Source organism: Salvelinus alpinus, chromosome 4 (assembly GCF_045679555.1).
Source record: "Salvelinus alpinus chromosome 4, SLU_Salpinus.1, whole genome shotgun sequence".
Classification (NCBI taxonomy): Eukaryota; Metazoa; Chordata; class Actinopteri; order Salmoniformes; family Salmonidae; genus Salvelinus; species Salvelinus alpinus.
The window spans coordinates 20,070,885-20,090,782 of NC_092089.1; the positions used below are offsets into that span (position 1 = coordinate 20,070,885).

The 19,898-nt window shown below is 43.8% G+C and overlaps 2 protein-coding genes across 7 annotated transcripts in view; both read right to left on the minus strand.

The window, feature by feature from the left end:
* Positions 1–3,276, minus strand: part of LOC139572984 (tubulin polymerization-promoting protein) — a 41,145-nt gene extending 37,869 nt beyond the window's left edge. The window contains exon 1 of the mRNA XM_071395921.1: positions 3,100–3,276. The gene's annotated coding sequence lies outside the window, so the exon portion shown is untranslated. The remainder of the gene's footprint in view (positions 1–3,099) is intronic.
* Positions 3,277–4,580: 1,304 nt separating this feature from the next.
* zdhhc11 (zinc finger DHHC-type containing 11) lies at positions 4,581–19,787 on the minus strand. 6 transcript variants are annotated; one of them, XM_071395915.1, is made up of 11 exons: positions 16,212–19,787; positions 12,030–12,257; positions 10,570–10,748; positions 10,233–10,334; positions 9,848–9,972; positions 7,736–7,891; positions 7,080–7,198; positions 6,798–6,856; positions 6,420–6,480; positions 6,167–6,245; positions 4,581–5,374 (listed from the first exon to the last, which is right to left on the minus strand). In XM_071395915.1, the coding sequence occupies exons 2-11, from the start codon at positions 12,255–12,257 to the stop codon at positions 5,265–5,267; spliced, it is 1,218 nt and encodes a 405-aa protein (XP_071252016.1). In that variant the 5' UTR covers positions 16,212–19,787; the 3' UTR covers positions 4,581–5,264. The 6 variants fall into 6 exon arrangements, with proteins under 6 accessions (XP_071252016.1, XP_071252015.1, XP_071252012.1 ...); XM_071395914.1 differs by having other exon boundaries at positions 7,736–7,933; XM_071395911.1 differs by having other exon boundaries at positions 7,736–8,269.
* Positions 19,788–19,898: the final 111 nt, after the last annotated feature.

Consider the following 19,898-nt stretch of genomic DNA (forward strand, 5'->3'; position numbering starts at 1 on the left):
AGCAAAATATTTAGGCGCATCACCCCCCTCCCCTCCATCCATCCATCCATCTATCCCAGAGTGCATTACACCATCACCCTACTGCCCCATGGGTCTGAAGTCACTCACTGTTGTTGGTCTGTGTCTCTTGCTGCAGTTTGTTAGGGCTGGAAATTGCCAGGGACCTCACAATATGATTTTATCACCATACTTAGGTGCCGACTGCGTTCTCATGATTACATACATATTGGGATTCTATGCTGCGATTTGATTGGGATTTGATGTTCCAGACATATTGCTCACCATATGTCTGCTGCAGAGAGACAAGAGAAAAGTAGTTTTGATCAGTTAGGGAAATTAAAGTGCTGAAAACATGTTGGCTCACTATTGAAGAAGAAGATGGAGAACAAGCTATAGGAGTAAAAATACTGGCGTTTTGGCTCAGGTCCAGCCGACTAGCGCTAGCTAACACCACCTACAGTAATAAACAAAAGTAAATATGTTTTACAAATCGATACTTGGAGTCAAATATCGATATAATATTGTCTAAAAATAATATTGCGAAGTGTAACTATTGATTTCTTCCCCATCACTAGAGTTTGTGTCTCCCTCCCTCCCTCCCCTCTCCTCTCCTCCCTCCCCCCTCTGGTGTCAGACACAAATGTATTGTGCATCAGAAACAATATGTTACACTTTATCTCTGCTCAGTTCGTATTGTGGTCTTAACAACGAGCCATATTAAGATACAAGGCAGAGTAATGAAAGAGAGGTTCCTTATGCAACCCCATTGGCTGAATGATCCCAATGAGAGCAGCAGTGGTCCTGTCTGTCATGGAGAGAGGCCTGGGCTGTGGCTCAAATGCTACCTTATTCCCTATGCAGTACACTACATGGGCTCTGGTCAAAAGTAGTGCACTATATAGGGAATAGGGTGCCATTTGGGATGTGCAGCCCTGTTCATCCGACAGCACTGAGTGGAAGGTGTTGAACTTCAACAGGAAAGCAGAACAAAGTGGGTTCCCTTTGACATACTACTGTACACACCAGTCAATTGTGGAAACTGTAACCACATTTTTTCATTGATATCACTCGGCTGGGAGAGGCAAAGTTTAACATTTAAAAAACTAAAACATTTAAAAATGTAGCGGGCTGATTAGATACAGACAGCGTCCTCTAATTACTAATCATCAGTGACACCAACAATTACCTGTATGATTTAACAGGACTAAAAGAGCTGAATTTCTCTGTCCTTTTTTACATTTTTGTGGAGAAAAGAGTGGGGGTTTTTCATGTTGGACAGTGGTGAAAGGTAGGAGAGCGCATGCTTAAAGAGCTGCCGTCCGGGTTTCAAACCCATGCTGACAGCGGTACATCGTACATGTGCTTCAGAGGAGGCGGCTTAAAGCTTAGACTACTAGACCACCCCTTTGGCTTTTTTCACTGACCATGCAGACAACACATTTTCATAATGTGGCTTTTTACCAAAAACATAACCTTTCATAAGTCCACCCTGTCCTTAATATGAACAACAAAACAGACTCATTTACATCGTGAGGGTAATTGTTTATGACTGGATCCAGTGGCTCTCGGACCAGAGTGCACTGCAACCTAGAGCCAAGAGAGAAATCTGGGGCATAGACAGTGGATGACTGCGTTCTCTCCTCATGCGTACCTAATACAACATATGGTGATAAACAAGGCTATCGCACATGTAAAGCAGAAGTGCTATGAACAACATACTGGGCCATTTATTTGTAGAATCTGACCTACGTTTGCAATTATGTCAACGTTTTAATTACAGTAGTGCTTTACTTATATACTGCTTGAGTCCGACAAAAGCATAGACTGATTGGCAAATGCTCTCATTTAACTCTCTGACTGTGAAACACTAGATACTGTATGTAAAGCCCAACGCATGTAGTGCTGCCTGCCAAGCATCGGTCATTCCCATTAACATACATGACCATATCATCAGCCACACACCCATATCATCAGCCACACTACCATATCATCAGCCACACACCCATATCATCAGCCACACACCCATATCATCAGCCACACACCCATATCATCAGCCACACACCCATATCATCAGCCACACACCCATATCATCAGCCACACACCCATATCATCAGCCACACACCCATATCATCAGCCACACACCCATATCATCATGTTACAAGATATAGATAGAATCTTTGACGCAATAAAATCGACATACGCCTAAAGAGTACATAAACAGAATATACAAGGAAGAGAACTGGGTAAACGGGCTTCATGCATCCTTACGGTACTTATCATTCATAACAAAAAGGCTTCCTGTAACTATTTTCCCTTCTAGGTTGTCCAGGCGACATGATGTAATAATCATGTATTAGAAAGCAGCGCAGGGTTCGATACAAAGGATCTGTCCAACAGTTTCAAGAGGATCTCCTATGTCATTACGGACCTTGACCTCTTGACAGAGGTAGTAGAGAGAAGGTAACAACAACACGTGTAAAACGACGGGAGAACAAACGACATAGACTATACTATGGTTGTTTAAGTTGACAGTACGGAAGTTGTGTAATGCAGTATGAGCATGTTTCATGCGCGAGATTGGTTACATAAACTTGCAAACGTGGAGAGATTCATGCTCCAGTAGTGGTCTCTGGAATAGTCCACAGTGGCACGTGATCATTGTTATTGTGACCATGCACAGGCTGCAGTCGCCGCTCTTCTATTGCCACTTGCCAGTGCATAACGCAATACCTGGCAATACATTGAATATGCGTATACACTATTGACAGCGTCTACAATTCAGTAAACGATAGTAATTCAGTAAACGAATTCTAGAACCAAACGGCGTAACAGACCAGTGCTTTCAAATGAGGGAAAAACGAAAGCATATTTGACAATCAAGCGACTTCCTGCATATAATGCACAACATCATTTAGTGTGCAATGAAATATTGAAATACATTTATATTTGTAGTTATCAATTTGCACATTTATAAAAAGGCATTGAACCGACTGTGTCAGTGTCAAAATAAACGCACACCAAAACAAATAAACTGTCAACATCAATAGCTGTTCTTTTGCCAAAAAACATGTAACCACATCTGTAAAATAACACATTTACCTGATATCTCAATCCTTCTCCAATCCACTGTTCTTTGTTGTCAATTCCACAAAATCATAACTGCACGTCGAGGAATGTTGGAGGTTGAAAGAACGTTGCCAACACTATATTCTCCCGCTATATAGAATCTCAAATGCCTGTCTGCTGTTCGCCTCCCAGAAAGAAATGCGGGGAGAAATCCAGGCCACTGATTGGCTGCAGCTCTCCTACCACTCGTGTAAACGTCAATCTATTCTCATGAAGGTGATGGAGAACGTTGTTTTGTTTGATCCATAATAGGATAAGTGAATTCCTTCCGTTCCGTGGGAATCTCTGTTCTGCCATGCTCTTTTGCAGTATGGCGTATTCGGGGGCTTCTAACCCATCTATCAAAGGTTAGACCAGCCAGTCAGGTGATTGTACTTTCATCTGTATTAGCTGCTGCTATTCAATCAGTTGTACTCCCATCCAATAACGTAATACTTCACAATATACATTCGGAGTGAAATGTATTCCACAATAAAGAGACAGTACAGGCAGAGTGAGAAAGCAGTAGCCCATCACTAAGGTCCAAGGTCAAAGGCCATGGCATGTATATAAAAAGATTAGAAAATAAAAAGATATTTTCTCCAGGAAATGCACCCTGGCTCTAGTCCGGGTACAGGATGTCTTGTGTGGGCTGGTCAACACATGGCCTGTGGGATTCTCTCTCTAGGGAAAGAAGATTTCCCTCAAAGATACAGTAGAGGCAATTTGCATCCCAAATGGCACCCTATTCCTTTAGTACACTACTGTTAACCAGGGCGTATAGTGTGTCATTTGGGATGCACCCTCTATCTAGGGAAATAAGATATTCCCTCAAAGATAGGACAGAACCCTATCCTTCCTTCAACGTCAACACTTCTGCTTGGAATGCACATGGGACTTGAAAATCAAAGTCTCAAAGTCTCTGTAATTGTATCACTCTGCCCCATCTAACCTCTGTGGGTCATTTGATTTCTAGGTATGGTTAATTCTCTGATCTTGTCCACTCATGGCATAGACCTCTTTAAAGGGTTATACAACTAGTGGTAATGATTTAACATGTAGAACTGGAGATTATATAACACAGTGTCCACTGAGGCCAGGCAGGCTGGCGGTGAAACGGCACCAGAGGAGGCTGGTGAGAGGAGGACGCCTCATAATAATGGCTGGAATGGAGTGACCGGAATGGTATCAAACACAATACATTAATTCCGTTTCAGCCATTACTATGATCCGTGTCCTCCCCATTTAAAGTGCTACCAGCCACTACTGTACAGCATTCATGGATTATCCAAGACACTGATTTATGTACAGCTCCAGGAAATGTTTCTTAGGAATGACAAATGCTCTGCCACTCCATTTCCTGGATATACATAGGGTGTAAATGAAGGAGATTTATTGTCGTTCAATTGTAGTTCAATGAGTCTCAGTAGCGCCACTGTGTGGTTAACTTGGAAATGGAACATTTCATTCAAGAGTTTGTACGGTATGTTTACACATTTTATTATTAAATTCTGGCAAGAACATTATGATCTGAAATGGCTAAATTAACCAATAAAACATAAGTAAAATAATTATTTAAATCCTCAGATAAAATACATACAATTGCTGCAAAATAAATGTCCTTCCCATCACTCAGTGTAAATATCCTATTAACTATTAAAATAGTCAATTATTTAAAAAAAAGCCAATGTCACCCCTCGCAGTCAAGATTTGAGAAATCACATTGTCTGTCCTCTTCCATAGGAATCCAGGTTGCATCCAATGTGTTCTATTCACTAGCACATTCCATAACATTCCAAGATGCATTTTAGAAGCTCGGAATCCAAAGTTCCATTTCCAGGTCCAAGTGGTGATCGTCATAGGCAACAGCAGGAGGTCCGTTGGAGGCATCATGGTGGTTTCAATCCAGCATGAACATTCTATTTGTTCCCCAGTGCTGTGCTGTGTAAATACTGCTGCCGGTGGCCGATTCCATGGCTTCTGACCAGACAACACCAACAGCCATTTTTTGTTTATTTCCCAAAGATTTGACATGTTGTATCGACCCCAGTTAGTCAACATCCAGTAGGTGATCTGCTGTACTGCGTTCACTATGGTGTGTCAATGCCTTTAGTTCCTCAGGTACTGTGTGTGACCACCTGTAGAGCATCAGAGATCAGCTACTGATGAGCTCTGTCAGTGCAGGGGACCCCCTCACACTGGGCTGCTCTGGGGCCCTCTGCACCTCCACCCAACCTCCAGCCCAAGGGGTCATCCATCACCACTTCACCTTCCAGACAGAACATTTAAAACATGTCAGTGAGGAAAACCAGCAGAGTAGAATTAGTTACACTGATAATCACCTAGGGCTGTGTCCCAAATTGCACCCTATTCCCTATGCAGTGCACTACTTTTGACCAGGACCCGTATTCACTAGGGGCTGGTCAAAGGTAGTGAACTAAATAGGGAACAGGGTGCCATTTGGGACACAGATCTAGTTAAATAGGAAAGACCCGGAGACTTAAATTCAGTGTCGGCATTTTAAAAAATGCTGAATTTAAAATGTCTGGGTAAACTCCCCGGGTATAATCTGGGTGGGTAAACTCACCTGGTATAATCTGGGTTGGTAAACTCCCCGTGTATAATCTGGGTGGGTAAACTCACCTGGTATAATCTGGGTGGGTAAACTCACCTGGTATAATCTGGGTGGGTAAACTCACCTGGTATAATCTGGGTGGGTAAACTCCCCTGGTATAATCTGGGTGGGTAAACTCACCTGGTATAATCTGGGTGGGTAAACTCCCCTGGTATAATCTGGGTGGGTATACTCACCTGATATAATCTGGGTGGGTATACTCACCTGATATAATCTGGGTGGGTAAACTCACCTGGTATAATCTGGGTGGGTATACTCACCTGATATAATCTGGGTGGGTAAACTCACCTGATATAATCTGGGTGGGTAAACTCACCTGATATAATCTGGGTGGGTAAACTCCGGGTATAATCTGGGTGGGTAAACTCACCTGGTATCATCTGGGTGGGTATACTCACCTGGTATAATCTGGGTGGGTAAACTCACCTGGTATAATCTGAGTGGGTAGCTCTGTGCCATAGTAAAAGCCATTTCCCTTTTCTGATGATTTAGTAAAGTTGTCCAACTAGAACAAGAACATATTGACTTATTTTATTATAACAATATTTTCTTGCAAATGGTCCTAACTGATAGTTCTGAAACAAAATACCTTCATACAGACAATACCCAAAATATTATTTTAGAATACGATGACAAAAGTAGTTTAGTGATAACCTTTCATTTGGTTAGGGTAACTGACCTCAGTACAGAAAGATCCAGAAAGTCGACTTGAAATAGTTCCTGTTTCCTGATTCTTGCAGCTACCGCAGAAAAAAACAAGGAGGTGCCATGCATGTGTTATTCTACAAGTCTATCTTTGAGATAACTACAATAATGTGTTATTCTACAAGTCTATCTTTGAGATAACTACAATAATGTGTGATTCTACAAGTCTATCTTTGAGGTAAGTACAATAATGTGTGATTCTACAAGTCTATCTTTGAGGTAACTTTTACACTTTGGAAGATTACAATTTCACAGCTGCATAGCAGGAAAACTTCCAGTACTTGTGTCTTGCAACACTGTACATGATAACCAAACGCATCGGTATCATGATTTCCTAGTGGGATTTACCTACCTGACGCTGTCTGACAACAACGCATCACAATCGATGGGGGGCTCCATTTGCTGATGATTCTAAAAAACAATCAAATCAACATATCAATCCTGAGAATACATGATTGTGTAGTCTGACTTGTACCAAACTCATGACTGTGGGATTGAAAAAATAGTTTGCATGCAACTATTGGAATTAGGGTCGCAAAATTCCAGTAACTTTCCCAAAATGCCAAGTTTTTCCAGAAATCCTGGTTGGTTAATCACCAAGGCCAGAGAGGAGGAGTGAAACAAAGGATCTGACCTGTCCTGCGTTGCCGTTGCTGTCAGATGACTGGGGAAAGCCCATCTCTATGTCCTGCTGGCTGGCCTGTCCACGCCGTCTTGTTATAATGTAGTCATACGTGCTCATTTTGTTTAACACTGCAGAGACCAGAGGAATGAAGGAAGACATACAGTATGTAGCGTCTTGTTGTGATGACCTTGTGTATTGTTGTAATGCTGCAGGAGAAACATGCTCAGAGAGAAAAATAAAGTGTTGTCATTTCAACTCACATACAGATACACTATTCCATCGGTTCCATTGTACTAAATCAAGCTCAAATCTAGTATAAGGAAGGTATTCAAAAATATTTTACCCAGGTCTGGGCCCGTATTCACAATGTCTCAGAACAGAATTGCTGATCAAGGATCACTTTTGCCTTTCAGATCATAATGAATACACTTATTTTTTTTTAAATGTTACATTTTATATTTTACCTTTATTTAACTAGGCAAGTCAGTTAAGAAGAAATTCTTATTTTCAATGACGGCCTAGGAACAGTGGGTTAACTGCCTTGTTCGGTTACAAGTCCAACGCTCTAACCACTAGGCTACCTGCCGCCCCGGGGGGGCTGATCCTAGATCAGCACTTTCACTCCGAGACACTTGATACATACAGCCCCTGGACCAGTAACTCACAGAGATAGATGTGGAAGCCCAGTAGGTGAACCAGCAGCAGTAGAGAGCCAGTAGCCAACATGACCGTGAGGAAGGCTACAGCCAGGAGACTCCCTGAGCTTGTCTCCAAGGGTGCCAGGGGCAGGAAGACCAGCCACGTCCCGTTACTCAACACACCTACAGACAGGAAGACCAGCCACGTCCCGTTACTCAACACACCTACAGACAGGAAGACCAGCCACGTCCCGTTACTCAACACACCTACAGACAGGAAGACCAGCCACGTCCCGTTACTCAACACACCTACAGACAGGAAGACCAGCCACGTCCCGTTACTCAACACACCTACAGACAGGAAGACCAGCCACGTCCCGTTACTCAACACACCTACAGACAGGAAGACCAGCCACGTCCCGTTACTCAACACACCTACAGACAGGAAGACCAGCCACGTCCCGTTACTCAACACACCTACAGACAGGAAGACCAGCCACGTCCCGTTACTCAACACACCTACAGACAGGAAGACCAGCCACGTCCCGTTACTCAACACACCTACAGACAGGAAGACCAGCCACGTCGATGAACGCACTGGTAAACTGTGGTGCGGAGATGAACGCACTGGTAAACTGTGGTGTGGAGATGAACTCACTGGTAAACTGTGGTGTGGTGATGAACTCACTGGTAAACTGTGGTGCGGAGATGAACGCACTGGTAAACTGTGGTGTGGAGATGAACGCACTGGTAAACTGTGGTGTGGAGATGAACTCACTGGTAAACTGTGGTGCGGAGATGAACTCACTGGTAAACTGCGGTGCGGAGATGAACGCACTGGTAAACTGTGGTGTGGAGATGAACTCACTGGTAAACTGTGGTGCGGAGATGAACTCACTGGTAAACTGTGGTGCGGAGATGAACGCACTGGTAAACTGTGGTGCGGAGATGAACGCACTGGTAAACTGTGGTGCAGAGATGAACTCACTGGTAAACTGTGGTGCAGAGATGAACGCACTGGTAAACTGTGGTGCAGAGATGAACGCACTGGTAAACTGTGGTGCAGAGATGAACGCACTGGTAAACTGTGGTGCAGAGATGAACGCACTGGTAAACTGTGGTGCAGAGATGAACGCACTGGTAAACTGTGGTGCAGAGATGAACGCACTGGTAAACTGTGGTGCAGAGATAAACTCACTGGTAAACTGAACTCACTGGTAAACTGTGGTGCAGAGATGAACTCACTGGTAAACTGTGGTGCAGAGATGAACTCACTGGTAAACTGTGGTGCAGAGATGAACTCACTGGTAAACTGTGGTGCAGAGATGAACTCACTGGTAAACTGCTGTGTGTTGCGGAGATAAACTCACTGGTAAACTGCTGTGCGGTGCGGAGATAAACTCACTGGTAAACTGCTGTGCGGTGCGAAGATAAACTCACTGGTAAACTGCTGTGCGGTGCGGAGATAAACTCACTGGTAAACTGCTGTGTGTTGCGGAGATAAACTCACTGGTAAACTGCTGTGCGGTGCGGAGATAAACTCACTGTCAAACTGTTGTGCGGTGCGGAGATAAACTCACTGGTAAACTGCTGTGCGGTGCGGAGATAAACTCACTGGTAAACTGCTGTGTGTTGCGGAGATAAACTCACTGTTAAACTGTTGAGCGGTGCGGAGATAAACTCACTGTCAAACTGTTGTGCGGTGCGGAGATAAACTCACTGTTAAACTGCTGTGCGGTGCGGAGATAAACTCACTGGTAAACTGCTGTGTGTTGCGGAGATAAACTCACTGTCAAACTGTTGAGCGTGCGGAGATAAACTCACTGTCAAACTGTTGTGCGGTGCGGAGATAAACTCACTGTTAAACTGTTGAGCGGTGCGGAGATAAACTCACTGTCAAACTGCTGTGCGGTGCGGAGATAAACTCACTGGTAAACTGCTGTGCGGTGCGGAGATAAACTCACTGGTAAACGGCTGTGCGGTGCGGAGATAAACTCACTGGTAAACTGCTGTGCGGTGCGGAGATAAACTCACTGGTAAACTGCTGTGCGGTGCGGAGATAAACTCACTGGTAAACTGGTGTGCGGTGCGGAGATAAACTCACTGGTAAACTGCTGTGCGGTGCGGAGATAAACTCACTGGTAAACTGCTGTGCGGTGCGGAGACTGCCAGGGTCCATATAATGCTGGATGAAGATGAACAGGATGACCATGAGAAGCACGAGGACGCCCAGCGTAGCAGACAACACCGTCACAAAGAAGTACCTGAGGAGGTGAAACAGAGAAACATGTGGCTTTGATCTCAATCAAATGTATTGGATTTAACCTTGTCCTTTTTATATGAGCCACAAAGTGCTTTCCAGTTACCCGGCCCAGACCCCAAAGAGCAAGCAAAGCAGAAGCTAAAGCAAAGTGTCTGAAATAAACTACATTTATGACAAGAATGATATTCAAAACAATATTTCCTCAAACTCTAAGTAGTCAACGTTGACTGAAATGGTCCATCCTCCCGTGCTTCCTCCTACCAGTAGTTCTGTCCCCCCACACAGTTATTCAGCCATTTACAGTGGTGGTCAAAGTCTTCAATACACTTGTTGCACACACCACAGTGTTTCACTTTTGGGTCCCTAGAGTAAGACACAGAGAAACCACATCAACCTGGTTGCAATTTCCTCAATGAAAAAAAACACACATTTGTATCTCAATGCATAGTATAATGCAACAGGTCAGAAATATATACTTTTAAAGAGGAAATCCTGAATTCAAACCGGAACAAAATGTCCACCCGACACTTTTAAGTGAATGAAAACATTTGACCAATTCCAGATGGCCCTTTTAAAGAGACTTGGGTGAGATACATACACATTGATTTTACACAGGTAGCAGTGTAGGTTGTGGATGACATGTGGTTGTTTCTTCTTGTCGAAGACAGGCAGTGGGTTGGAGTAGCTCTTCTTGGCACGGACGCCTGCCTCTGCTGGGTCTATAGACACGGCAGCTAGATGGGTGACCAGGTGCACAATGAAGGCTATACCAGTCAGCTGCATAGTGGAATGGTCAAGGGACTAACAAGGGAAATATTGATACAATTTATCAAATAGCCACCATGAACCATAGTAGAATCCAAACCAGCTTGAATATCTGATTCAGTATCGATGTATGACATAAAGTGTCCACTCTCAGTCTAGATGTCATTTTCACAGACCTTACAGTGACTTCAAATGAGTATACGGTATACTAGTGAATAATATAACCTTCAACTCATTCATGATCTTCTCACAGAAGATTCCATTGTGTGTGGAAGAGCCACACATAAGAAACGGGGCATTTAGGAGAGCCATCGAGGTACACAAAAGCTTCTCTATGTGAGGAGGAGTCGTAGTGCCAAGTCTGAATAAATAAACCCTTTCTGCCATCAACCTGCTAGCCTTTAAACAAGAGGTGCGTCCTGCTAGCCTTTAAACAAGAGGTGCGTCCTGCTAGCCTTTAAACAAGAGGTGCGTCCTGCTAGCCTTTAAACAAGAGGTGCGTCCTGCTAGCCTTTAAACAAGAGGTGCGGCCTGCTAGCCTTTAAACAAGAGGTGCGTCCTGCTAGCCTTTAAACAAGAGGTGCGTCCTGCTAGCCTTTAAACAAGAGGTGCGGCCTGCTAGCCTTTAAACAAGATGTGCGGCCTGCTAGCCTTTAAACAAGAGGTGCGGCCTGCTAGCCTTTAAACAAGAGGTGCGACCTGCTAGCCTTTAAACAAGAGGTGCGACCTGCTAGCCTTTAAACAATAGGTGCGGCCTGCTAGCCTTTAAACAAGAGGTGCGGCCTGCTAGCCTTTAAACAAGAGGTGCAGCTGACATCATACTGCAGTCAAATCAAGACAAGAGCTGTGATGACAGTGGCTTACATCCCAAATGGCACCCTATTCCCTACATAGTGCACTACTTTAGGTCAAAAGTTGTGTACTATGTAGGAAATAGGGTGCCATTTGGGACACAAGGCAACACTAAAGCCTTCTGTGCAATTTATAGGTCTTGCTCTTCACTCAAAGCAGAAATATTTCAGGAACTGAAACCAAGCAAGACATCTCACAGAAAACATCTGACCTGAACAACTTGATCAAATATTTACACTTATTTGAGTTGCACATGACTTTTGGTACTATTCTATTGGTTCTACTTGTACCTGGAAAACTAAATCAAATGGTTCTACTTGTACCAGGCAAAGTCAATCTAGTGCAGCTCAAGTATTTGAAAGTATTTGACCCAGGCCCCCTTGAAACCTCTTCAACCTCTGCTTTCGGCCCAGAGTCCTTGACTCCTTGAGTAAAGGTTACAGAGTAGGCCATGTGGCTCCAGGGTGAAGGTAGTAGTGGGATATAGATCCCAAAGCCAACTACAGCCATGTAGCTGTATATTGTCCATCCCACCAGCTGGAAGGAGTGAGGGGGACAGGCCCAGCCGTTAACCCTGGAGAGAGATGCCGTCGAGGGGGTCACCAGCTCATTCCTGCTGCTGCCGCGTGCAGGGGCCGTCCGCCTCAGCCCCCGTCCAAAACAGCTCATCTGGAACACAGAAGACAGCGACACATAGGACCAAGGTCCCAAATAGCACCCTATTCAGTGCACTACTTTAAACCAGGACCCATAGTGCTCTGATCAAATGTTGTGCACTATATAGAGACTAGTGTGCCATTTGGGACGCACACAGGCATTTCTCCTGACCACAATACCTGACCAGGAAAACCTCTCTGGTTATAGATTATGATGACTAGGACACTGGTTATAGACTACAACCCTAGTTATAGTCTATGATGACTAGGACCCTGGTTATAGTCTATCATGACTAGGACCCTGATTATAGTCTATGATGACTAGGACCCTGATTATAGACTATGATGACTAGGACCTTGGTTATAGACTATGATGACTAGGACCCTGGTTATAGACTATGCTGACTAGGACCCTGGTTATAGACTATGATGACTAGGACCCTGGTTATAGACTATGCTGACTAGGACCCTGGTTATAGACTATGCTGACTAGGACCCTGGTTATAGACTATGATGACTAGGACCCTGGTTATAGACTATGATGACTAGGACCCTGGTTATAGTCTATGATGACTAGGACCCTGGTTATAGACTATGCTGACTAGGACCCTGGTTATAGACTATGATGACTAGGACCCTGGTTATAGACTATGCTGACTAGGACCCTGGTTATAGACTATGATGACTAGGACCCTGGTTATAGACTATGATAACTAGGACCCTGGTTATAGACTATGATGACTAGGACCCTGGTTATAGGCTATGCTGACTAGGACCCTGGTTATAGACTATGCTGACTAGGACCCTGGTTATAGACTATGATGACTAGGACCCTGGTTATAGTCTATGCTGACTAAGACCCTGGTTATAGACTATGATGACTAGGACCCTGGTTATAGACTATGATGACTAGGACCCTGGTTATAGACTATGCTGACTAGGACCGTGGTTATAGACTATGCTGACTAGGACCCTGGTTATAGACTATGCTGACTAGGACCCTGGTTATAGTCTATGATGACTAGGACCCTGGTTATAGACTATGCTGACTAGGACCCTGGTTATAGACTATGATGACTAGGACCCTGGTTATAGACTATGATGACTAGGACCCTGGTTATAGACTATGATGACTAGGACCCTGGTTATAGTCTATGATGACTAGGACCCTGGTTATAGACTATGATGACTAGGACCCTGGTTATAGACTATGATGACTAGGACCCTGGTTATAGACTATGATGACTAGGACCCTGGTTATAGACTACAACCCTAGTTATATTCTATGATGACTAGGACCCTGGTTATAGACTATGATGACTAGGACCCTGGTTATAGACTATGATGACTAGGAACCTGGTTATAGACTATGATGACTAGGACCCTGGTTATAGACTATGATGACTAGGACCCTGGTTATAGACTACAACCCTAGTTATAGTCTATGATGACTAGGACCCTGGTTATAGACTATGATGACTAGGACCCTGGTTATAGACTATGATGACTAGGACCCTGGTTATAGACTATGATGACTAGGACCCTGGTTATAGACTATGATGACTAGGACCCTGGTTATAGACTATGCTGACTAGGACCCTGGTTATAGACTATGATGACTAGGACCCTGGTTATAGACTATGATGACTAGGACCCTGGTTATAGACTATGATGACTAGGACCCTGGTTATAGACTATGATGACTAGGACCCTGGTTATAGACTATGCTGACTAGGACCCTGGTTATAGACTATGATGACTAGGACCCTGGTTATAGACTATGATGACTAGGACCCTGGATATAGACTATGATGACTAGGAACCTGGTTATAGACTATGATGACTAGGAACCTGGTTATAGTCTATGACCCCTGGTTATAGTCTATGATGACTAGGACCCTGGTTATAGACTATGCTGACTAGGACCCTGGTTATAGACTATGGTGACTAGGAACCTGGTTATAGTCTATGACCCCTGGTTATAGTCTATGATGACTAGGACCCTGGTTATAGACTATGCTGACTAGGACCCTGGTTATAGACTATGATGACTAGGAACCTGGTTATAGACTATGATGACTAGGACCCTGGTTATAGTCTATGATGACTAGGACCCTGGTTATAGATTATGATGACTAGGACCCTGGTTATAGTCTATGACCCCTGGTTATAGAATATGATGACTTAGGATGCTGGTTATAGTTTATGATCACTAGGACCCTGGATATAGACTATGCTGACTAGGACCCTAGTTATAGAATACAACCTTGGTTATAGACTAAGATGACTAGGACCCTGGTTATAGTCTATGACCCCTGGTTATAGTCTATGATGACTAGGACCCTGGTTATAGACTATGATGACTAGGAACCTGGTTATAGACTATGACTAGGACCCTGGTTATAGACTATGATGACTAGGACGCTGGTTATAGACTATGATGACTAGGACCCTGGTTATAGACTATGATGACTAGGACCCTGGTTATAGACTATGATGACTAGGACCCTGGTTATAGACTATGATGACTAGGATCCAAAGTTCTACATTTTTTGTGTCAAATGGCCAAGGACAACTTGCCCCCTTCCATCATCACACCAAAAGTGAAAGGGATGTTTTGTGTCTCTTTTAGAATGCATGATGCCACACTGGTAGGCTGCGGTTACATTTGCCAGGGAAATGAGTTGAGTTGGAGCATGACGGCATCATTACCATCCCCCACAACCATCCTGTATCAACAGCTTATCTCAGTGTCCATAGCGGTTCAGCATAATATCTAAACACTCTGGGCCGACGTCCCAAATGGCACCCGATTCCCTATATATTACACTACTTCTGACCAGGACCCATGGCGCTCTAGTCTAATGTAGTGCCCTATTTAAAGAACAGGGTGCCGTTTGGGACGGACCCAACTGTGGTCATAATATCCAACCCTTCTGGACGGTTTTGGTTAAAATGAAAACAAATCTACTTCCTTTTCATTGGACTATCGGGTTTTTAAAAACAGAAGTTCGTTTCACAAGGAGGATATTGCTTTGAGCAGTCAGCCAGTCACAACATTTTAACCTTTCCCAATCAAAGCTGAACTTTTTCTATGACATTTACGCGGACAAACTCCTCCTATGCCACTATGTTTCTATCGTTTTTTCTGACTTTTAAATGGTCCCTTCCTCGTCTTACCTTCTCCAATAAACTGTCAAAATCATAATGACCATTCTCTTTATTCTCAAAATTCAATTGTCAGAATGTTAGTGCATGAAAAATGATGATGCTGTAGAGCTAATCGTATTGTCATCATCTTAATTTTGGCACACCTGGGCATTGACATGGGCGTATGATCCTGTCTGCCTCCTGAGTTCATTGACAGGGGTTGAAATTCGGTTGCCTAGCAAATTCAGTAATAAATCCCTGTGGCGTATTCATTAAGTGCCATACGGAAGAAAATGTACTGAAACTGGGAAAGACTAGTCTGGACTTGTCCAATAAGAAACCCTCGTTTTTGTTTGTAGTTGCAAAACGTTTTGCTCCGGTGTGGACTAATGAATAGGACCCAGGTTTCTTATTTGCGCACCTGCCAATCGGATGGTTTCTCCGACTACACTGTTTAGCTATGCAAATAATGTAGCCCTAGTTCCCACAATAGTTTAAACATAAATCGAGACAGGAAAATGTAGTGAGTCAAATGGCTTTATTATATAGAAGCCATAACAAAATGCACCAACCGAACGTTTGTAACTGCGAATGTTCCACGATGCGTTTTGTTTTCATCGTCTGTCAGTCACACACACTCAACGCTAGCAAACACCACAATCAGAACTAAACATTTTCCAAAACACCAACGTGCACAGCTGCAAACATAAAATACATACTGATTATACACATTATATCAAAACACATCAAATATGCTATTGAAGTTGACCTTTTTACATCTGTAAAGTGTATTCAAAATTATTAGAAAATTACTTACTTTTTTCGGATGGCGTTCAAAAACGAAAAGCACACTGTGATGACAAAAATAAATATTTGCTCAAATTAAGAAGCAGAATTCACCGTCTTGATTGCCCATAATTGTTTGGTTCACCCAATCAGTCGGACTTTTGTCTCAACTACAGTCTCTTGCCAAAACGCAAAAGCGCACTGAATCAATTGAGCAGACAACAATTAGGAAGGCTACTAGGCTATATAAAATGTAACGTAGGTAAGATCCATATAAAAGAAACTCGCACGGTGGGTGTCAGTCAATCATCATAAGTTGGAGAACTTATCTCGCGGTGACCACTGCTATGGAAACTGGCCTTGGAGAAACGCGCATGCCCCGTACGCGGTGCTAATATAACACCCTCTGAAAGGATGCCTTTAAAATTTACCAGGCTGACCGCACAACCAAGTTGAGTACTTTGCATACCTATTTTTTATTTATTTTTTAAATAAAAATGAAATATGTGTGTAACATATGCAGCCTAGAACTCTAGCCCTATAACCTTGGCATTGCAATCAACTTCATGTAGCCATAATTAGGGAGATTCCTTCCCATGACTTGTTTGTTTCTTTAGGAGTAATTTACCTTACAGTTATTATGCTACATCAGTTATACCCTCCACGGAACAGGAACCAGGTAGGAAATACTGTGGCAGTGAAACTTCTGCTTTCTTAACAGACTCCTACACATACTTTAAAGTTTGCATCCTAAATGGAACCCTGTGTTCCTTATAGTGCACTTTTTTCCAGGGCCCATTTGGGATGCAACCTTCAAAGAAGGTGTAGGAGTCTGTTCCAGTTCATCCCAAAGTTGTTCGATGGGGTTGAGAGTTCCCTTCACTGGAACTAAGGGGCCTAGCCAGAACCATGAAAAACAGCCCCAGGCCATTATTCTTCCTCCACCAAACTTTACAGTTGGCACTATGCATTGGGGCAGGTAGGGCTCTCCTGGCATCCGCCAAACCCAGATTCTTCTGTCAGACTGCTAGATGGTGAAGCGTGACTCATCACTCAAGAGAACGCATTTCCACTGCTCCAGAGTCCAATGGTGGCGAGCTTTACACCACTCCAGCCGATGCTTGGCATTGCGCATGGTGATATCAGGCTTGTGTGCGGCTGCTCGGCCATGGAAAACCACTTCATGAAGCTCCTGACGAACAGTTCTTGTGCTGATGTTGCTTCCAGGGGCAATTTGAAACTCAGTAGTGAGTGTTGTAACCGAGGACAGATAATTTTTATGCCCTACAAGCTTCAGCACTCGATGGTCCCGTTCTGTGAGCTTGTGTGGCCTACCACTCGCGTCGGAGTCGTTGTTGCTCCTAGACGTTTCCATATTACAATAACAGCACTTACAGTTGACCGGGGAAGCTCTAGCAGGGAAGAAATTTGACTATGACGGCATCCTATGACGGTGCCACGTTGAAAGTCACTGAGCTCTTCAGTAAAGCCATTCTACTGTCAATGTTTGTCTATGGAGATTGCATGGCTGTGTGCTCGATTTTATACACCTGTCAGCAACGGGTGTGGCTGAAATAGCAGAATATCCTAACTTGAAGGTGTCCACATACTTTTGTATATAATGTGTATATGGTTCCTTTGTATCCTGTTTCTTACCCGTCCCTAATGGTCTGAATGAACCCTTTTCATAACTTAATGGGCATAAACCAGCACAGACCTACTAACAACATTGACATTGATTTCAGTGTGATGTTTTGAACTGAACATTACATAGTCTCTTTCCTCTCAGCCACAGAGATACAGTGGCTGTGAGAAGAGACGGAACATTGCATGGAAACTGTGTTACCTTTCCATGAATACAAGAGTCCATTCTAGAATTGTCCTTAAATAGAACAAACAGTCCAGCTACAACTGGTGGGTTGGACATGTAGCTTAGCAACAATAGCTCTTGGGTGGCCTGTAAGAGATTCCACTCCAACTTGCTTGTTCCTTTTCTCACTAACAGTGGGCAGCCATGTAAACACAGGGACCAGTCCTTTTCACACCGGACCAACACAAACCTGCGTGATAACATCCTTTATGAGAGGAGGACTTCACAAGGAGGAAAGTTGGTAGGCTCCTGGGGCCTTATTATATATCAAGTGTCTCAGAGTAAAATACTGCTGATTTAGGATCAGTTTAGATCACAATGAACAGGATTACATGGATGGGGGGAGTCTGATCCTAGATCAGCACGCCTACACTGAGATGGTTGATACATATGTTTTTAACCTTTATTTAACTAGGCAAGTTAGATACGAACAAATTCTTATTTACAAAGATGGCCTACCTCGGCCAAACCCTCCCCTAAGCCGGACGACACTGGGCCAATTGTGCACCGCCCTATGGTACTCCCGAATAACGGCCGGTTGTGATACAGCCCGGGATCGAACCAGGGTCTGTAGTGATGCCTCTGCGCCACTCGGGAGCCCTTTTATACTGCTCTGATATCTGCCCTCTTGAAAAGTACGAGATAAGACTCCAGTGTATCATATCAATGCCTGAAGTACACAAAACATTTGAAAGAAAAGCTAATGAATGACACAGTAGTGTGTAAAAACACAACCTGATGACACAGTAGTGTGTAAAAACACAACCTGATGACACAGTAGTGTGTAAAAACACAACCTGATGACACAGTAGTGTGTAAAAACACAACCTGATGACACAGTAGTGTGTACTACTGACACAGTAGGGTATGTTTGGCCCTGTCCGGGGGTATCATCGGATGGGGCCACAGTGTCTCCTGACCCCCCCCTCCTGTCTCAGCCTCCAGTATTTATGCTGCAGTAGTTTATGTGTCAGGGGGCTAGGGTCAGTCTGTTATATCTGGACTATTTCTCCAGTGTCCTGTGTGAATTTAAGTATGCTCTCTCTAATTCTCTCTTTCTCTCTCTCGGGGGACCTGAGCCCTAGGACAATGCCTCAGGACTACCTGGCATGATGACTCCTTGCTGTCCCCAGTCCACCTGGCCGTGCTGCTGCTCCAGTTTCAACTGTTCTGCCTGAGGCTATGGAACCCTGACCTGTTCACCGGATGTGCTACCTGTCCCAGACCTGCTGTTTTCAACTCTCTAGAGACAGCAGGAGCGGTAGAGATACTCTCAACGATCGGCTATGAAAAGCCAACTGACATTTACTCCTGAGGTGCTGACTTGTTGCACCCTCGACAACGACTGTGATTATTATTATTTGACCATGCTGGTCATCTATGAACATTTGAAAATCTTGGCCATGTTCTGTTTTAATCTCCACCCGGCACAGCCAGAAGAGGACTGGCCACCCCACATAGCCTGGTTCCTCTCTAGGTTTCTTCCTAGGTTCTGGCCTTTCTTGGGAGTTTTTCCTAGCCACCGTGCTTCCACACCTGCATTGCTTGCTGTTTGGGGTTTTAGGCTGGGTTTCTGTACAGCACTTTGAGATATCAGCTGATGTAGAAGGGCTTTATAAATACATTTGATTTGATTTGTAAAAACGCAACCTGATGACACAGTACTGTGGAAAAATGCAACCTGATGACACAGTAGTGTGTAAAAACACAACCTGATGACACAGTAGTGTGTAAAAACACAACCTGATGACACAGGAGTGTGTAAAAACACAACCTGATGACACAGTAGTGTGTAAAAACACAACCTGATGACACAGTACTGTGTAAAAACGCAACCTGATGACACAG

Excerpts from the sequence above, each read along its gene's own strand:
- zdhhc11 (XM_071395911.1), bottom strand. The coding sequence starts at position 12,257 with ATGAGCTGTTTTGGACGGGGGCTGAGGCGGACGGCCCCTGCACGCGGC. Across the intron at positions 10,335-10,569 it reads TACCTGTGTAAAATCAATGT|GGACCCAAAAGTGAAACACT; the intron begins GTATGTATCTCA and ends GTCTTACTCTAG. Across the intron at positions 7,199-7,735 it reads GGGCTTCCACATCTATCTCT|TGTTAAACAAAATGAGCACG; the intron begins GTGAGTTACTGG and ends TGGTCTCTGCAG.